At 38.0% G+C, this 27,111-nt stretch overlaps 1 protein-coding gene across 3 annotated transcripts; it reads left to right on the top strand.

The window, feature by feature from the left end:
* Window positions 1-1,131: 1,131 nt before the first annotated feature.
* ZNF322 (zinc finger protein 322) lies at window positions 1,132-26,883 on the top strand. Of its 3 annotated transcripts, XM_025383296.1 has the most exons (4): window positions 1,132-1,442; window positions 2,239-2,327; window positions 16,884-16,953; window positions 22,529-26,883. In XM_025383296.1, the coding sequence occupies exon 4, from the start codon at window positions 22,704-22,706 to the stop codon at window positions 23,910-23,912; it is 1,209 nt and encodes a 402-aa protein (XP_025239081.1). In that variant the 5' UTR covers window positions 1,132-1,442; window positions 2,239-2,327; window positions 16,884-16,953; window positions 22,529-22,703; the 3' UTR covers window positions 23,913-26,883. The 3 variants fall into 3 exon arrangements, with proteins under 3 accessions (XP_025239081.1, XP_025239082.1, XP_025239083.1); XM_025383297.1 differs by lacking the exon at window positions 2,239-2,327; XM_025383298.1 differs by lacking the exon at window positions 16,884-16,953.
* The last annotated feature ends 228 nt before the right edge of the window (window positions 26,884-27,111 follow it).

Below are 27,111 nucleotides of genomic sequence, written 5' to 3'. Positions count from 1 at the left end.
AGTATAGTGATTGCAAGCACAGAATCTGGCATCAGGCTGTTCACATTACAGCTTTATCAGTTAGTAATATGTGATCCTGGCCAAGCTACTTAATCTCTCTGTGCACCAGTTTCCTCCTAAAAGAATACATATCTCACACAATTTTTGTTACAACTGAATGAGATAATAGTGTAAAGTTATTAGAACAGTGTTTGATACATGCTACACACTCAAAACGTTATTATTTAAAATGTTAAGACCACCCTGAGTGGAACATTTGGGCATTGGAAGTTTCATTAAAAATAAACATGAAAGTAGAATAAGCTGCAGCCCCTCTGCGGAAGAATTCCAATAGTAGGAACATGATTAGTTAATACTGAACACGTGCCCCAGAGGCTGCGCTCCTCAATTACTAAACCCCAGCAATCGGCTCACAATCCAAGTCCTTGGCCAGGCTGCCCAGGGTTTGGTTTTCCATATTCCTACTACTCACCTTTCCCCTTTGATAGCTGAGGACATTTAAAAACTGTTTGTTTGTTTGTTTTTAATTGAACAACTGAGCTGGGAGAATACCCAGTGTTCAAGCTAAAGAACTGTGGGTTCTGCTCCAGCCCACCACTAGGTGATTTACTCTTAGCTGATTCCAAATCAGAAACATAATCAGCAAGGACTGGGGAACCTCCCACAGTACTTTCTCTCGCTGCAGTTTTCTCCACCCACACAAGTCCACCACTTTTAAAAGCATTTCTTCCATCTCGCTGGCCACATCTTCGTGGATGACAAAGCTGCCACTGTGTTTCAGAATCTTCTATCTCTTCCAGATATTTCCAGGTGCTTTTCTCAGGGTCAGTGGCATCTAATCTTTGTGACTCTACTCCTGGTTTGAGACCTCAGTTAACAGCCTTGGGAAAACTGTAACATAAACTGCAACGCTGTTGGTGCCGTTTCTTGTTAGACAAGGTGGCAGTGATTGCCTACCCCCACAGCCGGCCTTCCACTGCGCGAGCAAGACCGCCTCCCACCAAAGCGCCGAGGGCTCCCAGAGCGCAGGCGCCCCGGGCCCCGCCCCTTTCCGAAGACTCGGCTCCTATTGGCCCAGGGGCCGGGGTTGAAACGCCCTAATAGCCGGACCGGGGTGATCATGTGACTTGCGGGGGTGGGGCTGCGCCGGCCTCTTCCCAGCCAGCTTGAAAGGGTTTGCGTAACCGGCCTTGTGGGCCCTTAAAGCGCTCTGTTAAAGCGTTCTGTGGGCGGCCTGGGCTCAACTCCCTTAGTCTAGGCGCACGAAGGGAGTTGCTCCTAGCTCTCGTCCGTCCCGGGTTTGCCTTTCTTTCCTTCCCGATGCCTGGCTCTTAGGTCCACTACCGCAGAGTCTGCGGCTGCCAGGAAGCCCAGATTCGAGTGTCCGGAGAGTAACCGGAAGTGCTGTCCCCAGGCCTAGGGGCGGCGCCGGCGGCTGCAGGGTAAGCGCGGCCTGCGGGGCCCAGGGGTGGGAAGGGTGCGCGGCGGGACCCAAGACCCAGGGCCACAGTCGAGTGGGACCAGCCCCTGTTCCTGGACACTGAGCATGGTCTGGTCCCCCCTGACGGCGGACGGAGGACTGAAAGATGGTCAATGAAAAGTTGAAAGAAGAGAACCTTAGTACGGTAGTTCCTAGAGATAATAATAGTAAACACGGCAGGCACTTTTCAAAGCAATATATATCTTTCATATATATCGAGGAAAAAAAGGACGTTGAGTGGATTTTTCTCATCTTCAGTGCAGGAATTAATTATGTTGCAGTTGAATCTATCTGCAGAAAAATCTGGTTTGTTTAATCTTCCTATAACCATTTCTTTTTGGAAAACGGAATTACATATAACTTTATATTATATACACTTATCGCGTGCACTTTGGGGTTTGTAGACGAATGGGTCTTTGATCTTAGAAGCTGAGATAATACATACAAAAACAATTAGCAGAAGGAGAAAAAACAAACGAAAAACGAGGCTTAGGGCTTTGTTACGAAGTTGCAGTTAGTAATTATTCAGAAAGACTCCTGACATTTTGTCTAGAGTTAGTCGGAACTGATGGCTACCCGTGGCAGGTACTTCCTGCCGGAGAAACAATGTAAGCAAAGATAGGAAGAGATAAGCTATGGTTGAAGGATGCTCACTGGAATGGAGAGGAAATCAGACCAGTTTTCTAGGCCAGCTCTAGAAAAATTATGAATTATAAATTTCACAAGGTCATCGTCTACATTATTTATTTTTCCTCTAGGAGAGAGAAGAATTGAGTGTTGTGAATAGTTCTGGACTAGAGACCTTTTGAAACCAAAAGGAAGATGGTCTTGAGTCTTTCTTGTTATGGTAAGTGGCATACCAGGCTCTGTTTCTGTATAAATGTGGATGGGGGCGTGGGGTGGGGCAGGGTGAAAGGAAAGTATGGGAGAAGATATATGGAAAAAGGGAATGGCCCTTTCTTAGCTCCTAAGATAGCAGAGTGATAAAACTGGGCCCTGTCCTACCAACTTAAGGCTATTTTCTACTCCTTTTCAACATGCATGCATATACACATTAGGCTTGCAGTAATTGCTTTTTGATTGATTTGTAACACAAAGAGGGTAGTATGCCTAATGCTTAGGTAGGCTCTGGAGTCAGAAGATAGGTATTTAAATCCTGACTCTGCTACTTACTATTTGTAAGTTGTTGGGTGATTATCTAACTGCCGTAAGCATCAGGTTTTCCATCTGTAAGATCCAAACATTGGTATTAATACCTATTTTATAGGATCCTTGGGAGGACTAAATGAGATAATCTATGTAATCAATGAAAAATAAATGAGAAATTTCCAAGCCTAAGGCCTATAAACACCATCTAGTTTTTAAATAATTCTTTACTAACTTTGTCTCTTGGTCCCATATACCCTTTAAGGATAACCATGAACTCTCAAGTTGTATGAATTAGCCTGTCTGCTTGGACTTTTGTTGTCTTCCAGTTTATTCCTTTCACTTCGACCCTAGGCATGAAAGAGTACTAGTCTCTTCGTAGGATGCGGCAAGAGAAGCATCCTAAAGGAGGGTACCCTGGAGCTAAGACTTGAAAGATGTATTTGGGCTTGCTAGATGAACCAGCCAGGGCTACTGGTCTAGTCTGTTATATTGCTACTGGGGGTCCAAGGATGATGATTGCCTTTTTGTTCTGGTATTTGTTCACACTTTTCATTTATTCAACAAATGTACTCTAGGTACTAGGGATATTACAGTAAGCAAAAGACTAAGTCCTAACCCTAATAGAAGTTATATTTTAGTAAAAAGACAAACAAATGAACAAATATAAAATGTGTACCACAAAGTTGAATGGTGATGAGTGCTATGGAGAGAAATAAAATGGGATAAATCAACACAGGCTAAATTTTAGATAAGGTAGTCAGGGTGTGCTGCTTTTTGAGGAAGTAGTCTTCAAGCAGAGACTTGAGTCCAATAAAGGAGTAAGCTGCATGGGAAAGAGCATTCTAGGCAGAAGGAACAGGTGCAAAAAGCTCGGAGGTGGCCTGTGAGGCTGAAGATACGCAGAGGTACCACATTATGTAGGGCAGTAAAAACTTTGGATTTTATTCTGAGTGTGATAGGAAACAGTATTTGAAATTAGGGAAGTGTCATGATCTTTTTTTTTTTTTTTTTTGAGACGGAGTCTTCGCTTTGTCACCCAGGCTAGAGTGCAGTGGCACGATCTCAGCTCACTGCAAGCTCCGCCTTCTGGGTTCACACCGTTTGCCTGCCTCAGCCTCCCGAGTAGCTGGGACTTCAGGCACCTGCCACCATGCCCGGCTACTTTTTTGGTATTTTTTAGTGAAGAGTGGGTTTCACCGTGTTAGCCAGGTTGGTCTGGATCTCCTGACCTTGTAATCCACCCACCTTGGCCTCCCAAACTGCTGGGATTACAGGCGTGAGCCACCGCGCCCGGCCTTATGATCTGTTTTGAGGTTTGACACCCACACTTACTTTTTAAGGTGTTGACATCTAAAAAAAAACTTGGGTATAAATAGGAAAATTATTTCCTTATTTATTCAGTTTTTTTTTCTTTTTCTTCTTAATGCCCCACACTTCATTGGTTGTTTAGCACAAATAAGACACCTTGGACTGATAACTTTAGGGAAAAATGTAAATGATTTGCTTGGCTGTGACAAAACTAAGAATCCTTTATTTTCACTGTATTCTCCTATTGAGCTTAACAATAGTACAAATTTTAAAAGACAAAACCTTTAATGAACCCCCCATCTTACAGCTATTTGTCTGTATCCCTGCATATCTTTACTTAATTGTGATTCTGAGTTGGAATTCTTCTTTTTCCTTCTAATATTGGTCCATAAATTTTTTCTAGTTTTTGCATAATCTTCATATTTATCATTAACTGGCCAAATTGTTTTATTAGTTATTTTAAGTGAGTTTTGAACAAGGCTTTGCACAAGAATCAGGCATAGAAAATGGGCTTAATACATGTTAGTGGTTCTGTGCATGTGAAGGTAGAATTAAGAAAATAGTAGAATCTACCATTTATTAAGCATCTACTGAGACCTAGACGTTGAGCTTAGTACCGGCAGTGTCTTGGTTCTCATAGCAACTCTGTGAGGAAAAAAGAGAAAGTTGAAGTTAAAGGAAATTAAGTTACTCACCACAGCTACAAAGGAGTAGAGTGGGAATTTGAACCAAAATCTGCATACAGAGCTTAAACTGTCAGTATTAACCACCAAAATAAACCAACCTTTAGCCACCATGTTTTTTGAAAACCAAAATAAAATACTTTTTAATTTTGAATAAGTACAGACATACAAAAATTGCAAAATGATACAAAGAACTCCCATATACCCTTCACCCATATGCTCTAAATAACAGTTTACCATGTTTGCTTTAGGATTTTGACTCTATTAAACAAACGTTTTAATCTGTTTTGGGCTGCTATAACAGAATACAATAGACTTGAGTAATTTGTAATGAACAGAAATTTATTGGCTTATGATTCTGGAGATTCGAAAGTCCAAGACAGGGACTGGCATCTAGTGAGAGCCTTCTTTCTGTGTCATTTCATGGCAAAGGGGCAAAGAGAGAGTGAGAGCAAGCAAGAGTGCTCAGAAAGGGACCAAACTCATCTTTTTATGAGGAACTGACTCCTGAAATAATGGCATTAGTCTATGAGGGTGGTGCCCCTGTTACCCACATACCTCCCATTAGTACCCGTTTCCCAACGTCACTGCATTGGGGATCAGGTTTCCAATGCATTAACTTTGGAGAACACATTCAAAGCATAGCAATACGCATACACATATATATAGATTTTTTCCTGAACCATTTGAGAGTAAGCTGTAGACATCGTGCCTCTTCTCCAACAGAAGCAATCAGAATCAACACCTCCATATGCATGTACAGTACTACTAGCTACATGCCATCCTTAGGAGAACTGAGAAAACAGTCATTCAGATTCATTTTCTGTGGGGACTTCTTTTCTAGAACCCTGGTTGAGAAAGCCTGTCCTAAATACTCAATTGTATATTTCCTAAAAACAAGGATATTCTCTAGAAATTATCGTTACCATTATCAGAGTCAGGAAATTAACATTCATAGAATAAGTACTGTTATCTAATCTCCAGACCTTGTTTGAACTTAGCCAATTGCTCCACTCGTGTTGTTTAAGACAAAAAGAGAAAAATGTTTTTTGTGGGCCAAGATCTAATTCAGCATCAGTCATTTAATTTAATTATAATATTGTCTCTATTGTGAACATATTTTCAGACTTTGTCTTTCATAACTTTGACAGGTTTTGAATATTTAGGCCATTTATTTGGTAGTTTCCCTCAGTTTGGGTTTCTCTGATGTTCCCTCGTGATCAGATTCAGGTTAGACATTTTTGGCAAGATACCTCAGAAGTGATGTTATGTTTTTCTCTTTGCATCATATTAGGAGGCACATGATGTTTTAGCTCATTACTGGTCATATTCACTTTAGTTGAAGTACCACTTGGTTAAGGTGGCGTCTTCTAGGTTTCTATACTATGAAGTTACTCTTTTTGTATTTATAATTATTAAATATCTAGTGGGGAGATATTTTCAGATTATGTAAATATCTTGATTCTCAAAAAATTTTTCATCCACTAGATTTTTGCACAGTACTCTTGATTGAACATGAAGTTTTTAATTCCATCATTTCTTCTATATTTGTTTGCTTTTCTAATGCAAAAAAGCTTTCCCTTCTATACACTTTTTTTTAAATGAGTACAAATTCATGGATTCTTATTGTGTGACTAATTTATTACTGTTATTACTTATTTCAGTGTTCTACTTGTTCCAGATTTGTACAGTGGCAGTCCTTCCATCCTGAATTATGGGTCCTTCTGGCATATTGCACCACTTTTTGAGCACTTCCTTACTTTCTGATACATCAGGATAGTCCAGGCTCATCTTACACTTTCCAAACCCTGGAAACAGCCATTTCTCCAAAGAGTCTTGATTCTTTTCAATGGAGAATGGTATTTAGAAACCCATATCTGAATGCTTGGTATACTCATTACTACTAGGATTTTATTGTTTCTGTGACTTCTCAGCAAACATTACTAGGAAAAAAAAAACACACACACATAATTTCACACATACATACATTTCTTTATTCTCTATATAAACCTTAAAATCTTGACTTATACTGATACTTCTAATTCCAGTTAAACACTACAGAGTTGATTCTAGCCTTTCTCTTTTCTATATTTTTAGCCTTCTTCATTGACAATGAGGAATCTAGGTGACATTATCCATAGTATATTTACTTATTTATGCAGTCCTAGGATACACATTAAGTAGTGTACCCTTATCCCGACAGGGGAGAAAACCTCTACTGATTAGAGTTATTTTTATCTTGAGATTGAATATACATAGTCCCAATACTGTGTTAAAGAGGTTTTTTTTTCCTCTTCTGCATAGTTGTTATTTATTTGAAACACAGGTACGTTTGTTTTTATGCTTTTCTCCTCCATCTTGACTATTTAGTTCATTAGTTCATTCATTTATTGAATATGTAAAATATAACATAATTCTAAAAGTAAAAATATGTGTGTTGTGTCTTCATATTCTTAGAGAAACATGACTCTTCCTCCTCCACCCAGTTCTGTTTTCCTGTGCCCCCAGTTCCATTTTTATCTGCCTTGTAATGATAACCAATCTCATTACTTTCTTGTTTTTTGGGGCAAGTGGAGAAATACATATTTTTATTTCTACTTTCTTACATAAAATACAACATACTTTTTTACAGTTTGCTTTGTAAAATTTATAATTTATCTTGGAAATCACTCCACATCAGTTGATAAAGATGTTCCACTTTCTCTTTTACAGTGACATAGTACTCCATTATATGTGGATGTACCATAGTTTATTCACTATTTTTTTATGTACAGATATTTAAGTTATTTTAAATATTTTTCCATTACAAACATTACTACAGTGAGTAATATTATGCTTTATATTTTCATGTTATTGGAGTTGAATCTTCAGAGTCCATTTCTAGAAATGGAATTGCTGAGTCAAAAGTAAATGTATATCTAGTTTTGTTACATACTGCCACATTCCCCTGCGGAAGAGATTGTACCAATATGCATTCTCTCCAGCAACAGAGTTTGTCTGTTTCCTTACAGTGTTGACAACGAAATGCATTGTCATACCTTTTAATGTATGCTGATTTAATTGGTGAGAACTGGTATTTCATGTACTTTTAAAAAATTACTTCATATTTATATAGACTTACCAATTTGCATTCCCCCCAGCAACATATGAGTGTGTCTGTTTCCTTACAGTGTTGACCACAAAATGCATTGTCATACCTTTTAATGTATGCAGATTTAATTGGTGAGAACTGGTATTTCATGTACATTTAAAAAATTATTTCATTTTTATAGACTTTACTTTTTAGAGAACTGTTAGGTTCATAGGAAAATTGAGCAAAAATTACCGAGAGTACCCGTATGTCCCCTACCACTCCCTTTACCCTGACACATGCACATACCACACACACAGCACACACAGCATCCCCCACTGTTAATATCTTCAACAGAGTGATACATTTCTTACAATCAATGAACTTAAGTTGATACATCATTGTCACCCAAACTCCATAGGTTACATTAGGGTTCACTCTTTATATTGTACATTCTATGGGGTATCTATAATTTTTTTTTTTTTTTTTTTTGAGACAGAGTTTCACTCTTGTTGCCCAGGCTGGAGGGCAGTGGTGCCATCTCGGCTCACTGCAGCCTCTGCCTCCCAGGTTCAAGCGATTCTCCTGCCTCAGCCTCCCTAGTAGCTGGGATTACAGGCTCCTGCCACCAGGCTCAGCTAATTTTTTGTATTTTTAGTAGAGACGGGGTTTCACTATATTGGCCAGGCTGATCTTGAACTCCTGACCTCAGGTGAACCACCTGCCTCAGCCTCCCAAAGTGCTGGGATTGCAGGTGTGAGCCACCACGCCTGGCTCAACTTGCCAATTTTTTAAACTGGTTTTTTTTTTTGTTGAGTTTTAAGGTATATGTATATTTTTGTATATTTGGGAGATTTTAAAATGTTGGGAATAACAGTCTTTAATCAGATGTGTCTTCTGCAAATATTTTCTCCCAGTCTGTGACTTGTCTTCTCATTCTCTAGACAGTTTGTTTCATAGAGCAGACATTTTTAATTTTAAAGTCCAGCTTGTCAATTTTCCTCCATGGATCATGCCTTTGATGTTGTATCTAAGAAGTATTGCCAGCACAGGTGTGGTGGCTCACGCCTGTAATCCTAGCACTATTGGAGGCCAAGGTAGGCAGATCACTTGGGCTCAGGAGTTCAATACCAACTTGGGCAACACGGTAAAACCCTTGTCTCTACCAAAAATAGAAAAAAATAGCCTGGACTAGTGACATATGCCTGTGGTCCCAGCTACTCAGGAGGCTGAGGTGGGAGGACCACTTGATTCTGGGAGGCAGAGGTTGCAGTAAGTTGAGATCACACCACTGCACTCCAGCCTGGGTCACAGAGCGAGACCCCCATTCCAAAAAAATAAAATCATTGCTATACCCGAGGTCGTCTAGATTTTCTCCTATGTTATCCTCTAGAAGTTTTATAGTTTTGTGTTTTATACTTAGGTATCTGATTCATTTGGGGTTTGTAAATTTTTTTTAATTGAGAAGTAAAATATGTATGTATTTATATGTATACATTGTGGAATAGCTAAATCAAGCTATTTAACATATATTACCTCACATACCATTTCTTGTGGTGAGAACATAAAATCTACTCTCAGCAATTTTCAAATATGCAGTGTATTTTTACTAGCTGTAGTCACCATGATGTAGAACTCTAGAACTTACCTAGAGTAGAACTCTAGAACTTATTCCTCCTGTTTAACTGAAATTTTGTATCCTTTGACCAATATCTTCCCAACCCCGCTACCTCTCCCCTGGTAGCCACCATTTTACCATCTGTTTCTATCAGTTAGACTGTTTTATACTCTGTATGTAAGTGAGATTATGTGGTATTCATGTTTCTGTGTCTGTCTTATTTCACTTAATGTCCTCCAACTTCATTTATGTTGATGCAAATGACAGGATTTTCTTCTTTTTTGTTTGCATGTGAATGTCTAGTTACTTCAGCGCCATTTGTTGAAAAGACTATCTTTTTCTGCATTGTATCTATTGCCTTTGTTCCTTTATCATAGGTCAGCTGATTCTATATATATATGGGTGTATTTTTGGACTCTCTTCTGTTCCATTTATCTATTTGTCTGTTCTTTCACCATTACCACACTTTCTTGATTACTGTATCTTTAGTGTTGTAACTTCAAGTAGTATATAGTAAGTGTTGAACTTAGAGGTAACATCAGCGCTCCAACTTTGTTCTTCCCCTTCAGCATTATGATAGCTAATCTAGGTCTTTTACCTCTTCATATAAACTTTGTATCAATATGTCAATATTTACAAGATAATTTGCTGGGATTGTGTTGAATCTGTAGTACAAGTTGGGAAGAACTGACTATTTGACAGTATTGAATCTTCTTATCCATGAATGTGGAATATCCCTCCATTTATTTAGTTCTCTTTTTTATTTCTTTTATTAGAGTTTTTAAATTTTCTTTGCATAAATTATGAACATATTTGGTTAGATTTATACTTAAGATGTTTCATTTTTTAGAGTTAATGTAAATGGTATTATGTTTTTAATTTCAAATTTCACTTGTTCATTGCTGGTATAGAGGAAAATAATTGATTTGTATATTTACCCTGTATTGTGCAACCTTAACTGTAATCACTTCTTAGTTCCAGGAGTTTTTTGTTGATTATTTTTTCAGATTTTTACATATGTGGTCATGTCACTTACAAAGACAGTTTTATTTCTTCCTTCCTAATCTGTATACCTTTTATTTCTTTTTCTTGTCTTACAGCATTATCTGTCTGTTCCAGTATGATGTTGAAAAGCAGTGGTGAGAGAGAACATTCTTACCTTGTTTCTGATGTTAGCTGAAAGCTTCTAAGTTTTCACCATTAAGTATGATGTTAGCAGTGGTTTTCTTGTAGATGTTGTTATCAACTTGAAGAAGTTTCTCTCTATTCCTAATAATGTCATGTATTTTAATTTGCATTTCTCTAATTATGAGATTGAACAGCTTCTCATATGTTTAAGGGACATTTTTATATTTTTTTGTGTGTGAGAATTGTCTTTTGCTTATTTTTGTATCAGATTTTTATTTTCCATCAATTTTTAAGAGATCTTTATATATTAGGTATATTGTTCCTGTATCTCAAATATTCTTACAAATATTTTATCTCAATTTGCCCATTGACTGTTGACTTTGTTCATTTTTTATATATATAAAATGTTTTTGGCCAGCACGGTGGCTCGCTCCTGTAATCCCAGCACTTTGGGAGGCTGAGGCGGGCAGATCACTTGAGGTCGTAAGTTTGAGATCAACCTGACCAACATGGAGAAACCCCGTCTCTACTAAAAATACAAAATTAGCCAGGCATGGTGGCTCATGCCTGCATTCCCAGCTACTCAGGAGGTTGAGGCGGGAGATTCACTTGAACTCAGGAGGCAGAGTGTGCAGTGAGCCAAGATCACGCCATTGCACTCCAGTCTGGGCAACAAGAGCGAAACTCAGTCTCAAAAAATATAAAATAAAATAGAAAAAAGAAAACTTAAAAAAAAAAGTTTTTATTTTTAGTCAAATGATTAGTCTTACAGATAGAAAATTTTGGGTACCCTGAGATTAAAGTAGAATTTACTTTAGTTTTCTTACAGTAGCTTATCGTTTCCATGTATACATTTAGATCCCTAACCAATTGGGAGTTGTATGATGTATAGATGAAATTGTACCTATTTTCATGTGGCTACCTTGATGTTTTACCATCGTTTATTTAAAAGTCCATTTTTGCCCTGGTGATTTGAGATGTCATCTTTATTGCATACTAAATTTCTATATGTGTTTGTGTCTATTTCTGGATTTTCTATTCTATTTGTCTCTTTATCTAATTGTGTTTTGAAACTCTGTTGTTTTAATATTAGAAGCTTTAGAGTTTATTTTAATGTCTCATGGGTTTAGTTACCCTTCATAGTCTGTCTTTTCATTGCTTCCTGGCTGTCCTTGTTGGTCTTTTCAAAGTGAACTTGAGTAGCAACTGTATAGCTTAGGCATTGGAGATTTTTCTGTAAAGGGCCAGAAAGTATTTTATTTAGGCTTTGGTGGCTATCTGGTCTCTATTGTAACTACTCAATTCTGCCTTTCAATACATTAATGAATAAGTATGACCCTATTTCAGTAAAATTTTATTTGAAAAAAACATGTGGCAGGCCAGAATTGGCCTGTGGGCCATAGTTTGCCACTCCTTAGTCTAGTTTCATAAATAAGCTTGTTATTTTTATTGAGATTGCATTGTTTATAAGTCTTAGGAGGGAACATCTTCATAATATTGAATTGTTCTATACAACAACAAAGGATGTCCTTCCGTTTTTTCAAGTCTATTTTTGGGTATCAGGAGGGAGAAGGTTTTCCTATGGTTTATTGGGCATGGCTATTTTTTATTTATTTCTAAGTAGTTTTATATTGCTGCTGTTATACAAAGGTTGTTCTCTATCATTGTGTGTTCCAATTAGGTATTATTTATGTTTATTTTAAAAACTGGTGATTTCTATGTGGTAAATTTTATATCCTGCTGTCATACTGAATTCCTTTATCATTTGAATTAGTTTTAGCATTGGTCCTTTGTAGGGTTTTCTAATTATACTATTAAATCACCTCCAATAGAGATAGTTTTACTTCTTTCACACCTCTAATTGATTTTTCTAATTGCATTGATTAATACTTCCAGGTCAGTGACTGAAAAGAGGAGTATTGGCCATCCTTGCCTTGTTCCTGATCTTAGTAAAAATTATTATAGTTTTTCTAACTTAAGGTATTGGATGAAAGAATGTATGTTTTATGATATTAAAAGGAAGTATCTGTTAATTCCCACTCTCTTGAGTGTTTTTATCCAGAATAGATGCTGATTTCTGTTGCAAGTTCTTTCACCGTCTATGGAGATAATTACATTATTTTTCTCCGTAGGTCTGTATGGGGTATTATATTTAGTGGATTTCCTCATATTGAAAGATAGTCTTAATTTTGAACCAGTTTTGCAAAAAATTCCACTTGGTCATGGTATATTATTTTCTTAATGTGATACCGATTTTTATTAGTATTTCTCCCATTAATAAAAAATGTTAGCCAGGCATGGTGGTGTGTATCTATAGTCCCAGCTATTCAGGAGGCTGAGCCAGGAGAATTGCTTGAGCCTAGGAGTTTGAGGCTACAGTGGGCTATGATTGGGCCACTCTTCTCCAGCCCAGGCATCAGAGCAAGACCCCAACTCTTTAAAAAAAAAAAAAAAAGCAATATTGGACATTAATAGTTTTTATACTCTTTTCATCAGTTTAGTTATCAGTGCTATTGTTTCACAAAAATAATTAGGAAGTTCTTTGTTTTCAGTGCTCTGGAAAATATGTATGAAGCATTGTGTTTATTTGGTCTGTTTAGATTTGTAGAATTCTTTTGTGAAACAATGTGGGCCTAGTGCTTTTTATGGAATGGTTCCTTTATAACTTTTTCTATTTATTCTCTGCAAATTGGTGTTTTAAAACTTTATGTCTTTAGTGGAGTCAACTCTAATAAATTGTGTTTCATAAAGAAACACTTATTTCATAGTTAATCATATTTATTTATATAGAGATTTACAAAGTGGTTTAATGTATGTGTGTGTTTTCTGTTCGGTGGTTATTCTTCCTTGTCATTTCTTATTTTGTAAATGTGTGCTTTCTCCCTTTTTTTCTTCTTTAAGTTACCTAGTGGTTTATCTGTTTCTTTAAGTTTTACAAAATAAGTATGATTTTGATTTATCATTAGATTTACTGTTTTTGTATTCTCTAGTTCATTGATTTCTCCTTTTATCTATTTTTGTTATTATTTTGATTTTTTTCCCATTTAAAAAAATGATAGAGACAGGATCTTGCTATGTTGCCCAGACTGGTCTTGAACTCCTGGGCTCAATTGAAATTTATTTTATTAGCTTTTGATCTAAGAATTTAACTTGTTCAGTTTAATTCTTCTGTTTTTATTGATTAAAGAAATATAGGCATAAACTACTTTAAATTTATCCCATAGATTGTAAATATAATATTTTCAATTATGAATACTTAGAAATTTTGTTGAATTTTTCATTGACCTTTTTACTGAAGAGTTTTTTAATGGTTTATTTTCCCCCAATTTGAAAGGACCTCTTGTTATTTGATATTTTAATAAATTTCTAGTTTTACTGCAGATTGTTTCTTATAATGTTTCTTTATGAGAATTAATGATGCTTTCTTTGTTACATAATATATGACAGATTTTTGTGGGTGATTCATGTGTGGTTGAAAAGAATGTGTACTTATCATGGCATACAGTTTAATATAAATAAGATTTACTTATTAATTAGGTTATTTAGGCCTTCTGCATCATTACTTCTTCTTGGTCCAGTTTGTATGTCTTTTTTTGAGAGTGGTATATTAAGCCTTCCTATTTTTAGTGCTTTACCTCTGTTTCTTTGTATCTGTGTCTCTGTTTTTCCTTTGTAAATGTGCCTGCTGTGTAATGTGATACATAGGTAACCATGACTTTAGTGTAATTTAGAAAGTATTCTTATGTTTAATGCTTTTGGCTTGAACTCTGCTTTGCCTGATATCAGGATCAAAAGCTCTACTTTTATTGTTTCTGTTTGCCTAGTGTTCCCTTTCCCACCTGCTTACTTTTAGCCTGCCTGAATCACTTTGGTTTAGGTGTCTCTTGTATATAGCATACAGTTAGGTCTTGCTTGTGAGCCAAAATGAAAATTTCTTTTAATAGGCATGTTAAGCTCACTTATATTTATTGATATAGTTGATGTTTGGTTTTAACAATGTCATATTATTTGTTATAACTGTATTTTATTACATGTTTTTCTACATGATAGGTTTTCATAGCTCTTTCATGACTTTCTGTTTTGAATGTTTGATTTTTGTTACATTAGCTACTTTTGTACTTAGATTTATTTTATTTATTTATTTTTTTTTTGAGGTGGAGTTTTGCTCTTGTTGCCCAGGCTAGAGTGCAATGGCATGATCTCGGATCACCGCAACCTCCGCCTCCAGGGTTCATGTGATTCTGCTGCCTCAGCCTCCCAAGTAGCTGGGATTACGGGCATGCACCACCATGCCTGGCTAATTTTGTATTTTTAGTAGAAACAGAGTTTCTCCATGTTGGTCAGGCTGGTCTCGAACTCCCGACCTCAGATGATCCGCCTGCCTCGGCCTCCCAAAGTGCTGGGATTACATGCATAAGCCACTGCACCCGTCCGTACTTAGATCTTTTTTAATGCCTTTAGTCCATTAAAAAAATAAATTTCTATATTTAACCTTTAATTATTTGGTTTTTAAGGTTTTTAAAATTTTTCTTTTCTAAAAGGCCATTTTAGCTTCAGATGATTTTTTAGTTTAATAGTATCTTTTAACTCTCACCTGCCATTAATACAACATTGTAATCCCACCTTATTCGTGGGGGATATGTTCCAGGACTCCTGGTGTATACCTGAAACTGCAGATAGTATTGAACCCTAAATGGCTTTTTGTTTTTGTTTTGTTTTTTTACATACTTATTTGTGATAAAGTTTTTTGTACTTAGAGTGGGTTTTTCTTTCTGGCAATAAATTTTAGGTCAATCTTGCCCACTGCTAGCTCTCTTCTCTTTACCCCACATTCTCAGATTGTCCTTGCTCTCATTGATAGCTTATGGCTAGAATGTGAGAGACAGCTATATGGGATTTGGTGACAGTGTGGGCTTTGTATAGTACATTTGTTCATCTTTTTCTTACTGCTTTAAAAGGATGTATTGAGAGATTTGGATTTCTGTAGCCACCATTATCCCCTCTGACTGTGTTTTATTACCACGTTCTTTATATTTCCTCTAGAGATATTTTCCTTTTTTTTTTTTTTTTCATATTTAAGTCAGTTTTCTGTCCATTGACTTCCATGGCCAATTTTAAATAATTGGTGTGCAAACACTGCATGTTCTCACTTATAAGTGGGAGCCAAACAATCCAAACATAGACACAGGGAGAGGAACAACACACACTGGGACTGTAGCAAGGTGTGGGGGCAGGGAGAACATCAGGAAAAATAGCTAATGCATGCTGGGCTTAATAACTAGGTGATGGGTTGATAGGTACAGCACACATTTACATAGGCACACGTTTACCTATGTAGCAAACCTGCACATCCCGCACAGGTACCCTGGAACTTAAAATAAAAATAAATAAATAAATGATGTGGAAGCTTATAGGTTTTCTGAAAAGTCTCAGTTGACAATTATGTTTTACAGCTTTTTCTCATTTCTGTATTTAGGGCTACATTGAGTTTAGGCCCCAGGATACTGAAGAGGACCAAAAGGGGGGAAAAAAAAAGGAAGTAAAATCACTGCTGGTTGAATAGCATTTAAAATTCTGGTCTTTCCTGACTTGCATGCTATGTGCTTTTCAGAGTTGTCAAATAACTGGGCCATACGTTCTGTCCAGACTTCTTAGTTGGGTTCAGTAGGATAACATTGGTGACATGTGTTTACTCCATCTTACCTGGAACTAGAGCCATAAAACATGTCATTTGAATACTAGCAGCTATGAGCTAAGTGTCATAGAGAGCCTCAGCTCTATGGCCCTATATGCTGCCTGGGTCCAAGTAGTTCCATTTTTGCTTCTGATCCTCAGTAGCAGGAAGGTTGTTGAGGGAAATGAAAGTCCCATTAACCTAAGGATAAGGCAGGTTAAAACTTCTAGAGAAAGATATCAGCGGCTAAGTGTGGACTCTCTAACTTCTTTTTGTGCCCCTAATTGGCCACCTCCTGGGTTGTTTGTGGTTGAAATATAAAGCAACTTAGGGTGTTATAAATTTTGAATAACCAAAATTGTGATAATTACGTGGGTTCCAGTGGTAGTAAGGTGGTAATTTTGTTATAATCCCAAAAATATTTTGTAGTCTCTATTATACTTTAGATCAGGACAGCCTGAGTTCCTGTGGGGAAGATAATGGCTTAGTGTTTTCAAGATACCACCAAGATTTAGTGTTAGGAGCCCTTTGCTGCAATGTTGTTATAGTTGCAAAGGAAGCTATAGATTGTGCAGATGGGTTATAGATTCTAAGGAGTCATATGGGATGATTTAAGACTCTACAGAATTGAATTTAAGGGATTAGATGAGAAAACCCATCTGTTCTTTTTAACTGTAGTTTACCCATTGTTAAGTCCTTTGAGTGTAAATGATCTAGTGCTAAATTCTCTCATTTATGGCTTTCTATCCTTTTCTTGTCTTTGTGTTTTACAGAATGCTATCTTCCTTGAGAAGTCAAATTCTCAGGATCAAGAATGTATGTTTTCTTCCGTCTGGATTCTAGGTAAGCTACAGTTACTTCAGTATTTTGAAGTGTCCCTTCTCTTTCCCAGTCTCCATCTCATCAGAGTACCTCCCATTCTTTGTGATATTCAGTCCTTTTATCAGACAAGTAGAGAAATAGAATTTCAATGAGAATTCATTCATGCACTTAGCAGATGCTTGTTAAGCACCAACTTTGTAGCTGGCATTACTTTATATGGTAGGGAAAGATCATCAAACGAAACAGATATGCTTGTCATATTTTAGCAATAGACAATAAACTGAATAAAGTGAATTATGTAGTCTGTTAAAAGGTTTTGAGTGCCATGAAGAAAAGTAAAGCAGAAAAGGGGAATAGTGAATGTTGGGGCATGAAGACTATTTACAACTTTAAACACAGTGATTAGGAAAGGCCTTCCTCAGAAATGACATCTGAAAAAAATAGTCTTTGAAGGAATTAAGAGAAATTTGTGCACACATCTGGAGGAAGAAAGCTGTAGGCAGAAGAAAGAAAGCACAAAGGCCCTAAGGGGAGTATATCTGGATGAGGAACAGCTAGGAAGCCATTGCGGCTGGATTAGAACATGCAAAGAGAAGAATAATATAAAAGGGTGTCAGAGAGGCAGTGACAGGCTAGCAGGGCAGCTCAAGTGGACCTGTTGGGCTATTGTAAAAGTAAGAAATAAAGAGTGGTTTGGACTGGAATGTAACAACAGCTGGTGAGAAGTGGTTAGACTCTGGATGTGTTTTGAAATGGAGCCAACAAATTTGTTGATGGCTTGATTGTGAGGTGTGAGAAAGAAGAGTGCAGGATGACTCCAAGGTTTTAGCCTGAAGAAATAAAGGATGAATTTGCCATTAACTGAGATGAGGCAGGCGATAGGTGGAGTAGATCTGGCATCCAGTCCCAGTGTAAGTCCTTTGCTCACTTCCTTTGACTATAAGGCAAAAGCAGATACTTGCCATTTAGCTCTGTAAACTCAATTTAATAAAATAGGAGTAATGCTTGTGATACTTTAGGCTTTGAGGATTGAGATTGTGACAGTGACAGAATATACTCTGGTCTTATAGTCTAAGGAGTTCTGTGATACTGTGAAAGTCACCTGAAAGATGTAATTTGGACCAGAAAAAAGTAATTTCTAGGACAATTCATAGATCATAGAGATATACTCAAATATTTGTGAAGGGGGCCTGCCCCTCCACACCTGTGGGTATTTCTCACAAGGTAGAGACAAGAGACTGAGAAAAGATAAGACACAGAGACAAAGTATAGAGGAAGAAAAGTGGGCCCAGAGGACCGGGGCTCAGCAAGTGAGGACCTGCACCGGCACTGGTATCTGAGTTCCCTCAGTATTTATTGATCACTATCTCTACTATCTTGGTGAGGGGGATGTGGCAGGACTATAGGGTAATGGTAGGGAGAGGGTCAGCAGGAAAACATGTGAGCAGAGGACTCTGTGTTATAAATAAGTTTAAGGAAAGGTGATGTGCCTGGATGTGCACATAGGCCAGATTTATGTTTGACTTTACACAGACATCTCGGTGCAGTAAAGAGCAGTATTGCCGCCAGCATGTCTCACCTCCAGCCATAAGGCGGTTTTCTCCTATCTCAGTAAATAGAATGTACGATCGGGTTTTACACCGAGACATTCCATTCCCAGGGACAAGCAGGAGACAGATGCCTTACTCTTATCTCAACTGCAAAGAGACCTTCTTCTTTCACTAATCCTCCTCAGCACAGACCCTTTATGGGTGTTGGGCTGGGGGACAGTAAGGTCTCTCCCTTCCCACGAGGCCATATCTCAGGCTGTCTCAGTGGGAAGAAACCTTGGACAATACCCAGGCTTTCTTGGGCAGCGGTCCCTGCGGCCTTCCACAGTGCATTGTGTCCCTGGGTACTGGAGAATGGAGAATAGCGATGACTCTTACCAAGCATACTGCCTCCAAACACATTTTTACCAAGGCACATCCTGCACAGCCCTAAATCCCTTAAACCTTGAGTCAATATAGCACATGTTTCTGCGAGCACAGGGTTGGGGCTAGGGTTACAGATTAACAGCATCTCAAGGCAGAAGAATTTTTCTTAGTACAGATCAAAATGGAGTTTCTTATGTCTTCCTTTCTCTACATAGACACAGTAACAGTCTGATCTCTCTTTCCGCCACATATTTGAAATGTAGAATTTTAATCACTGTATTTAGCATAAACATGTCTGTTTTGTTTAGCTTGTCTGCTTCAGTTTTGACTTCCCCATTCTTGTTAGCCTTGCAGTGCATTTTTCTCCCATTATGTCCCTCTGTGGTCACAATACTACATTTCTTGTGGATCTGTGTTTTGACTCTGAAGAAACTGCGCTACTCCCACCTCATTCAGTTCTTTCTCCTATCCCTTTAAATTTTAGAACAGTTCTGAGTTGACATTTGAAATCTTGGTATATCTTTTTATATTTATAAATAACTTTTACTTACTACAATAAAAGTAAGTAAAAGTAGCAGCCTCTGTGCCTTTCACAAGGAAAGCATACAAATTGCTGAATGGAAATTGGAAAACTGTGGTTAACAAATTGATGAAACAGAATGTTATCTATCATCTCATTACCCAGAGGTAACCATGTTACTACCATGTCTTTTAGATCCTTTTGACTTCCTGTTTTCTCTGAGTGCAAGTGTTATTTGTGTTCTGGTCCCATTACACTTAGTAATTTGCTGTATTCGGTGAGCTTTAATATCATTTCCTTTACAAATAGGTTCCAATCTAATATCTAGTTTATTGGACACTGGACCTTTTTGATAATTTAAGGAACTGTGTACCTTCTCCCCAGAAAAGTACACATATACTGAACATTTTGCAGTTTCAAAGGTTTCAAAAATTACCTAGGAATCTGTGGATACCAAGTAAGAACTCCTCTTCTAGGTTTGAGTACCTACTGTGTGCCAGGCACTGTTCTAAGTGCTGGGGAAACAACTGTGAATGAAGTGAGCCAAAAATCCCTGTCTTTTAGGGGCTTACATTCTCTGGAGAAAAACAAAATCAAAAAGGAGAGGAGTATTGTTTGTGTGAGTCAGCTGGGATGGAGGTGTGGTACAGTTTAGAACAGGGTGGTTGGAAATGACTTCACTGAGAATATGCCAATTGAGCGAAGATCTGAATGAGGTGAGAGAGAGAGCCTTGAAGATTCCTTGAGGAAGAGCCCTTCAGCCAGGAAGAGATACCAAGGCTAAAGACCCTGAAATGGGAGTGAGTCTGTCTTATTTGAACAACAACAAAAACTCAGGGTGACTGGAGTGCAATGAGTAAGTAGAGGAAGAGCAGAGAAATGGATCGGAGTAGTAACTAGGAGTCAGATTTCTTAAGAGCTTGTAGGTTTCTAACAGGAGTGGTTTTGGTGGAGTGGTGAGGGTTGAATGTTTAATTGGAGTATGTTCCAGAAATCTTGGAATACAAAAATTGGAGACAATGAACAGGTTTATTTATTTCAAAGAGTTTTACTGCGGAGAGGAACAGAGAAATGGGAGAACAGCCTGAGTGTGAAGCAGTTGAGAGGCTTTTCTTGTTGATTGTGCTTTTGTTTTTGAGAAGAGAAATAATATTGGAATGGTCCAATAGGAAGGAATAAATTGATAATGCAGGAAAGGGAGGGTGGAATTGCTAGAGTGATGTCCTTGTGAACAAAGTGGGTATACAGATGGAAAGGCTATCTTTAGGTTGAGCAAGGGAAGTTTGTCATTTATGGTAGCTGCAGGGGCCTTTGAAAACAGTATGCTGAGAATAGATAGGGCTCAAGGACAGTATCTCCAACTGAACTTTTAATGAACTCCCGTAGGCGCCAAGAAGGCGGGTAGATAAGTAAGAATATAGAAACAAGGTACTGAGTAGAAGGTTACATGTGGGAAAAGAAAGTTTGTTTTGCATTGCATTCTTTCTGCTGACGTGAGGTTTATGGAGTATAAATAAAGTGAGGCGGAGGCTCTGAGTGCGGCCGCCATGTTCTCTGTGTGTCTTTGTCTTTGTGTGTGTTCTTTCATTCTCCACCACCCCCGGTGCGGCCCCCAACAGTAGCAGAAGGAAAGATGCAGTATATGACCACACTTAAAAGAGGTTGTTTGATGTGGTGGGAGCATGTGGAAAGGATTTTGGTTTTGTGTATGTGGTGGTGTTTTGCTTGCTTGCTTCCATTTTCTTAGTAAAATAGGAAGCAAAATTATCAGGTCATACTCTTTAGGTGATGGATGGGGGGTTCTGAATGTATGAGGGAGAGGTTCAAACATATGAAAAGATCACTGAAGAGAGTTAAGTGTGAAGGATATGGAAAATGGCTTCTTTTCTTCCTTTTATTTATGTTATTTAGTCTATTTTTGGTAGTTAATGAATGCATTGACTCATTACTCCCTCTGAACTCTCTTGAATCAACCTCTTTTTAAGATACTTGATCCTTTAGGCATTTCTGTATGTATACATACCTCTAAACCATAGAATGAGGAGGAAAACAACTTTTTTTTACAGCTTTTCACCATGTGAAGAAACACCTGTTATAAATCTATGTTCCAAGCCTAGACTTTTATCTATAATCAGTCAGGATTTTTCTTTTTGAGCAAGTTATGTGCTTATATAATCATGTCAAAGCAGAATCTTAAGCCCCTTTGTCATAATAATAGTGACAGTAAGAGCCAAAACAGAGGGCTTACCAGGAGATTCGTAGTGATTTAATGTTCTATGGGACCGTGTAAGGTAGTTTCTATTATTAATCCACTTTACAGATGAGGAAACAAAGCACACAGTGGTTAAGAAACTTGCCTAATATCACCACTAAGAAGATAGAGTCATAGAAACCTTACTTTTCTCTCTGGTCACTGGGAATTCTTTTTTTTTTTTTTTTTTTTTTTTTTTTTTTTTTTTTTTTTTTTGAGACGGAGTCTTGCTCTGTCGCCCAGGCTGGAGTGCAGTGGCTGGATCTCAGCTCACTGCAAGCTCCGCCTCCCGGGTTTACGCCATTCTCCTGCCTCAGCCTCCCAAGTAGCTGGGACTATAGGCGCCCGCCACCTCGCCCGGCTAAGTTTTTGTATTTTTAGTAGAGACGGGGTTTCACTGTGTTAGCCAGGATGGTCTCGATCTCCTGACCTCGTGATCCGCCCGTCTCGGCCTCCCAAAGTGCTGGGATTACAGGCTTGAGCCACCGCGCCCGGCCGGTCACTGGGAATTCTAATGATCATTAACTACTTTCTTCCAAGCTTTCTGCAGAAAGGACTCCAGAGATACTCATTGACGGTCCCTTTTGATTTGCTTTCTTCATGAGCAGGCATAATAATTATTAGTCTTGTCTTGATTTCTCAGCTGAAGCAAAGAAAGATGAAGAGCTCTTGTTTTAAAATTACCCAGATTCATAGAGGAAAGAGTTCTTACTTGTAGTTTCCCATATGTATTGCTGATCAGTTTTATATTAGCAAAGAGTAAAAGCAAATAACTGATTTCAAGCCATATAAAACCTAGAAGACTTAGGGCCTCTGATACAGAGTTTGTCTTTTCTGCAGTGATTTTAATTTTGAGAATTCTTTTCTTAGTTGTAGGAATATAAATAATATTTCTACTTTGTCTCACAGGGTTGGAAATGCCAAGTAAGGAATTAACGTATATGATGCTGGAAACTTGTAGAGGCTTATGACTGAAAGGCCTGAAACAGATGTATCTTCCAAGTTTTTATCAAGAAAATGACTGTGAGGGCAATGATGGGTCAAGAAGACCAGTGGAAAACTCCCTAGGAGAGAGCCATAGAAAATGTACACTTCAGAAGAGAGATGTAATCAGAGAACTCAAAAAAGGAAAATATATAATGTATGCCCTCAGAAGGGTAAAAAGATTTTTATTCATGTGCATGAGATTACTCAAATAGATGGTCATATATACCAGTGCCTTGAATGCAAGCAAAACTTCTGTGAAAACTTAGCTCTTATTATGTGTGAGAGAACCCATACTGGGGAGAAACCTTATAAATGTGATATGTGTGAGAAAACCTTTGTCCAAAGCTCAGATCTTATTTCACACCAGAGGATCCACAATTACGAGAAACCTTATAAATGTAGCAAATGTGAGAAGAGCTTTTGGCACCACTTAGCGCTTTCAGGACATCAGAGAACACACGCAGGTAAAAAATTCTATACATGTGACATTTGCGGCAAGAATTTTGGTCAGAGTTCTGATCTGCTCGTCCACCAGCGAAGCCATACTGGCGAGAAACCGTATCTATGTAGTGAGTGTGACAAATGCTTCAGTAGAAGTACAAACCTCATAAGGCACCGAAGAACTCACACAGGTGAGAAACCATTTAAGTGTCTCGAGTGTGAAAAAGCTTTCAGTGGGAAATCAGATCTTATTAGCCACCAGAGAACTCACACTGGGGAAAGGCCCTACAAATGTAATAAGTGTGAGAAAAGTTACCGACACCGTTCAGCCTTCATTGTACATAAAAGAGTTCATACTGGGGAGAAGCCCTATAAGTGTGGTGCCTGTGAAAAATGCTTTGGCCAGAAATCAGACCTTATCGTACACCAGAGAGTCCACACAGGTGAGAAGCCGTATAAATGCCTGGAATGTATGAGAAGTTTTACTCGGAGTGCCAACCTAATTAGGCACCAGGCAACTCACACTCACACTTTTAAATGCCTTGAGTATGAGAAAAGTTTTAACTGTAGCTCAGATCTTATTGTACATCAGAGAATTCACATGGAAGAGAAACCACATCAGTGGTCTACGTGTGAGAGTGGCTTCCTCCTAGGTATGGACTTTGTTGCCCAACAGAAAATGAGAACTCAAACAGAGGAGCTACACTACAAATACACTGTATGTGATAAAAGCTTCCACCAGAGCTCAGCCCTTCTTCAACATCAGACAGTACACATTGGTGAAAAACCATTTATCTGTAATGTGAGTGAAAAAGGTCTTGAGCTTAGCCCTCCCCATGCATCAGAAGCCTCACAGATGTCTTGACCAGGCAAGAAGCTGTAATACCAATCTTAAAAATTATTTACGTATCAGAGAACTCATTAAGATGAAGACAAATCTCAGACTTTGCTCAGAGCTCAGAATTCAGTGGAGACCAGAGAGCCTGCAATTGGAAGTAGGAGAAATTCTTTGCCCAGAGAGCTGCCCTCACAGAACACCTCATCCTTACTCCAATGAGAAAACTTCAGATGCCCAGAGTTTTTGAAAACTTTCTGTCTGAGCTCAAATTTGATCCCTCACAAGAGGATTCATACAAGTGGGAAACCTTACAAATGCACTGAGTGTGAGAGAGCTTTCTAGCAATGCTCAGCCCTTCTTGTTACAAGAGAATTCACACCGGAGAACAACTTTTTAAATGCCTTCAGTGTCAGTCGTGCTGCAGACAGTATGAACATCTCATTGGATCTCAGAAAACCCACCCTGGGGAGAAGCCCCAGCAAGTGTGGAAAAAGCTTCTAACAGAACTCTGACTTACCCATCAGAGAAGCCATACTGGTGAAAAATTGTATATTTGTCTTAAGTATGGCAAAAACATTCATTGGAGAGCCTTACTTGGGTTTGCACTCCCAAAAAAAAACCCAATCTGAGGAAAGACTACAAGTGTCTGAATGAAGAGTGCTTGTTAGTGATCAACTCTTGTGGTACATCAGGGAACTCACATAAGTGAAAAAACCCATACTTACCTTGAGTCTGAAAAAACCTTTGGTAGAAGCTCCTGTCTTATTGGGCCCCCAAAAACCTGTTCTGCAGTGAGAGATTTACTTGTGGGTGAGAATCTATATACATATAATATGTATGAGAAGAACTGTTCTCATAGTTAGTTGACTCATATGATAGAGAGGACTTTACATGAAATCAGTATGAAAATAGTTTTTTAGATACCCAGAATCTTGTTCTGGGAGAAGCTAGGGCAGGTCAGAGTAGACCTGATGGTTAACTCAGGTAAAGATGCTTTTCTTTTATCTGAACCACTTAATGATTGCTTTACTTTTACTTTTTAAAAATTTCAGAAATCCAATAAAGGAAAGGACTGTAACCTTATGATAGAAGGTGTGGCATGTGTTACTGTTGGGGGAAAGGAGTATATTGACTTTGCCTTGGTTGATATTTTTATGCTTGTCTAGGACGGGACTAGAGTATTGATAGTAACATGGCAGCCTTTTGGTGGCAGTGGAATGAACTAAGAAGCTAGGGAGTAGCTATCCTAGATCAAAACTCTCCCAATAGTTTTCCCTTTGCAGGACCAATCTTATAAAGAGAGACATACTCAGCTTTTTACTTAGTGTCAGTTGAGGCATACTCTCAAAAGTTTTTTCCCCTAAAATATCTTTCAAGTTTTTGCTGGTATTTGAAATTTCAAGTTTAGAAATTCATTTCTTTTTAACTCAAAGTGCGAATTTCATATAATGGTTATGATGGTTTTAGTGTCCATATTTTTGTGACTTCACTTATCATCTCTTTCAGCAATAGATACCCACAGTCAACTCCTAGTAAAATGGCTACAGGAAGACTGAAAGAAAAGTTTAAGCCTCAGTAGGCATAGAGTAAAAAATCACATAATGATGCATTATTAATATAAGAGTAAGGCTTTTTTTTTTATTTTGAGTGTCCTAACTCCAAACCTAGTGTTCTTTTCACTCCATTTTCCTGCTGTTTATAGCAAATCAAGACCCATAATGATACATCTTTCATTTATTTCAGTTCTGCCAAGGAAAGAGAAAATACCTTTTAATCCCAGGGAAAGGATTGCAATCACCACATTATAAGGTATATATTTGGCGTGGAATGCAGAATTCTAAATACTAGAAGGGAAAAGTAGTTGGCGGATTCATCAGAGGCTTAAGGATAAGTACTTGTTTCCAATTTAAAAGTATAATTAGGATTGTCTTTAATGATCTCCAGAAATACTATAATTAATCCAGAGATCTATCAATGGTCACATCTCAGTTTTTTTCTTCCCTCAGATTCAAAGACGTGTAATACCAATACTTCAGATTCCTGTAGTATTTGGGACTTTGTAGACTAGTGAATAGATATTTTGTTACTAGTCCAAATCCTCTGATTTTGGTTTGATTTGTCCTAGCAGATCCCTGAGCTTCAGAGAGTATTGCCATTTGGATTCTTGGAGTTGGCGAACTGCTACACTGCTACCTTGTGTATGACTCTAAGCTTTGATCCTAATGGCTGGTTGATGATCATGATAATATTAGGACCAGTGAATATAGCTTATAGTGATAATAAGGATTCTAGGGTATTTTTCTTTCTTTTAGAAAAAGATCCTGGAAGTTTATTTGATCTGACATGTTTTCGTAATTTTTAGAAATAGCTCTTGTACCATGAAAAATGCCCAGTATGGTAAGACACACAAGATGTATTTTTTTCTCTTTGGTGAAAATCATGCCTATCACTAGTATGTGTTTGACATTTGTAATATACTTAAAATAGTATTGGGTGTGAGGCATGGTGGTGATGAAAAGTAGTCCTTATGGCTACTTGTTAGTCATTAGAGAGAACATGGAGAAGGGGTCAAAGTTGGTATCATTAACAGGGCAATGACTTGACCCTCTTTCACTGATCTTACTGGTAGTTGTCTTTAGTTTTTAAGTAAATTAATGATGGACCATCCCTCAAACAGAGAACTTTGGGAGTATGAAACAAGACTGAGGGCTTTTAACCATGGGAGAAAAAAGGTTTTGGTATTATTCATATAGCATAACCTGAGGTTGGAGAGGACCACTTGGGAGCCTGTAACCAAAACTAGATGGTAACTTCTGGGATGGATGGAGGTTCCCTTGAAGCAGTGCCAACCTAAATCTACCTCAGGTAAGTAGTTAGATTAACTTTTTCAAGATTTCAGACCAAACAAGACAACTTGTATTCGATTGATGTATTCCTATGCTTTAATGTTTTTGTTTGCCCTTAATTCTTAAATAAACATTTGTTCTGAAAAACTCCATTTCTGTCTGCGCTGTACTGAGAGAAACAGCATTTCCTCTACACTTGCATTAGAATAAAGTGGTTAATAATGTGATACTTAGACCTGGAGGTAGAGATAACCATTGGACCATCTCGTAATTCCAGCAATTTTGGATGCTGAGGCAGAGAGGAACAGAAGGAATATTGTCTACGCTCTGCTGTGGACATTGGATCCTGTTGGAACCTCTGCACTGTATTCCATAAATGG

Source organism: Theropithecus gelada, chromosome 4 (assembly GCF_003255815.1).
Source record: "Theropithecus gelada isolate Dixy chromosome 4, Tgel_1.0, whole genome shotgun sequence".
NCBI lineage: Eukaryota > Metazoa > Chordata > Mammalia > Primates > Cercopithecidae > Theropithecus > Theropithecus gelada.
This window is presented reverse-complemented; position numbering and strand designations above follow the sequence as displayed.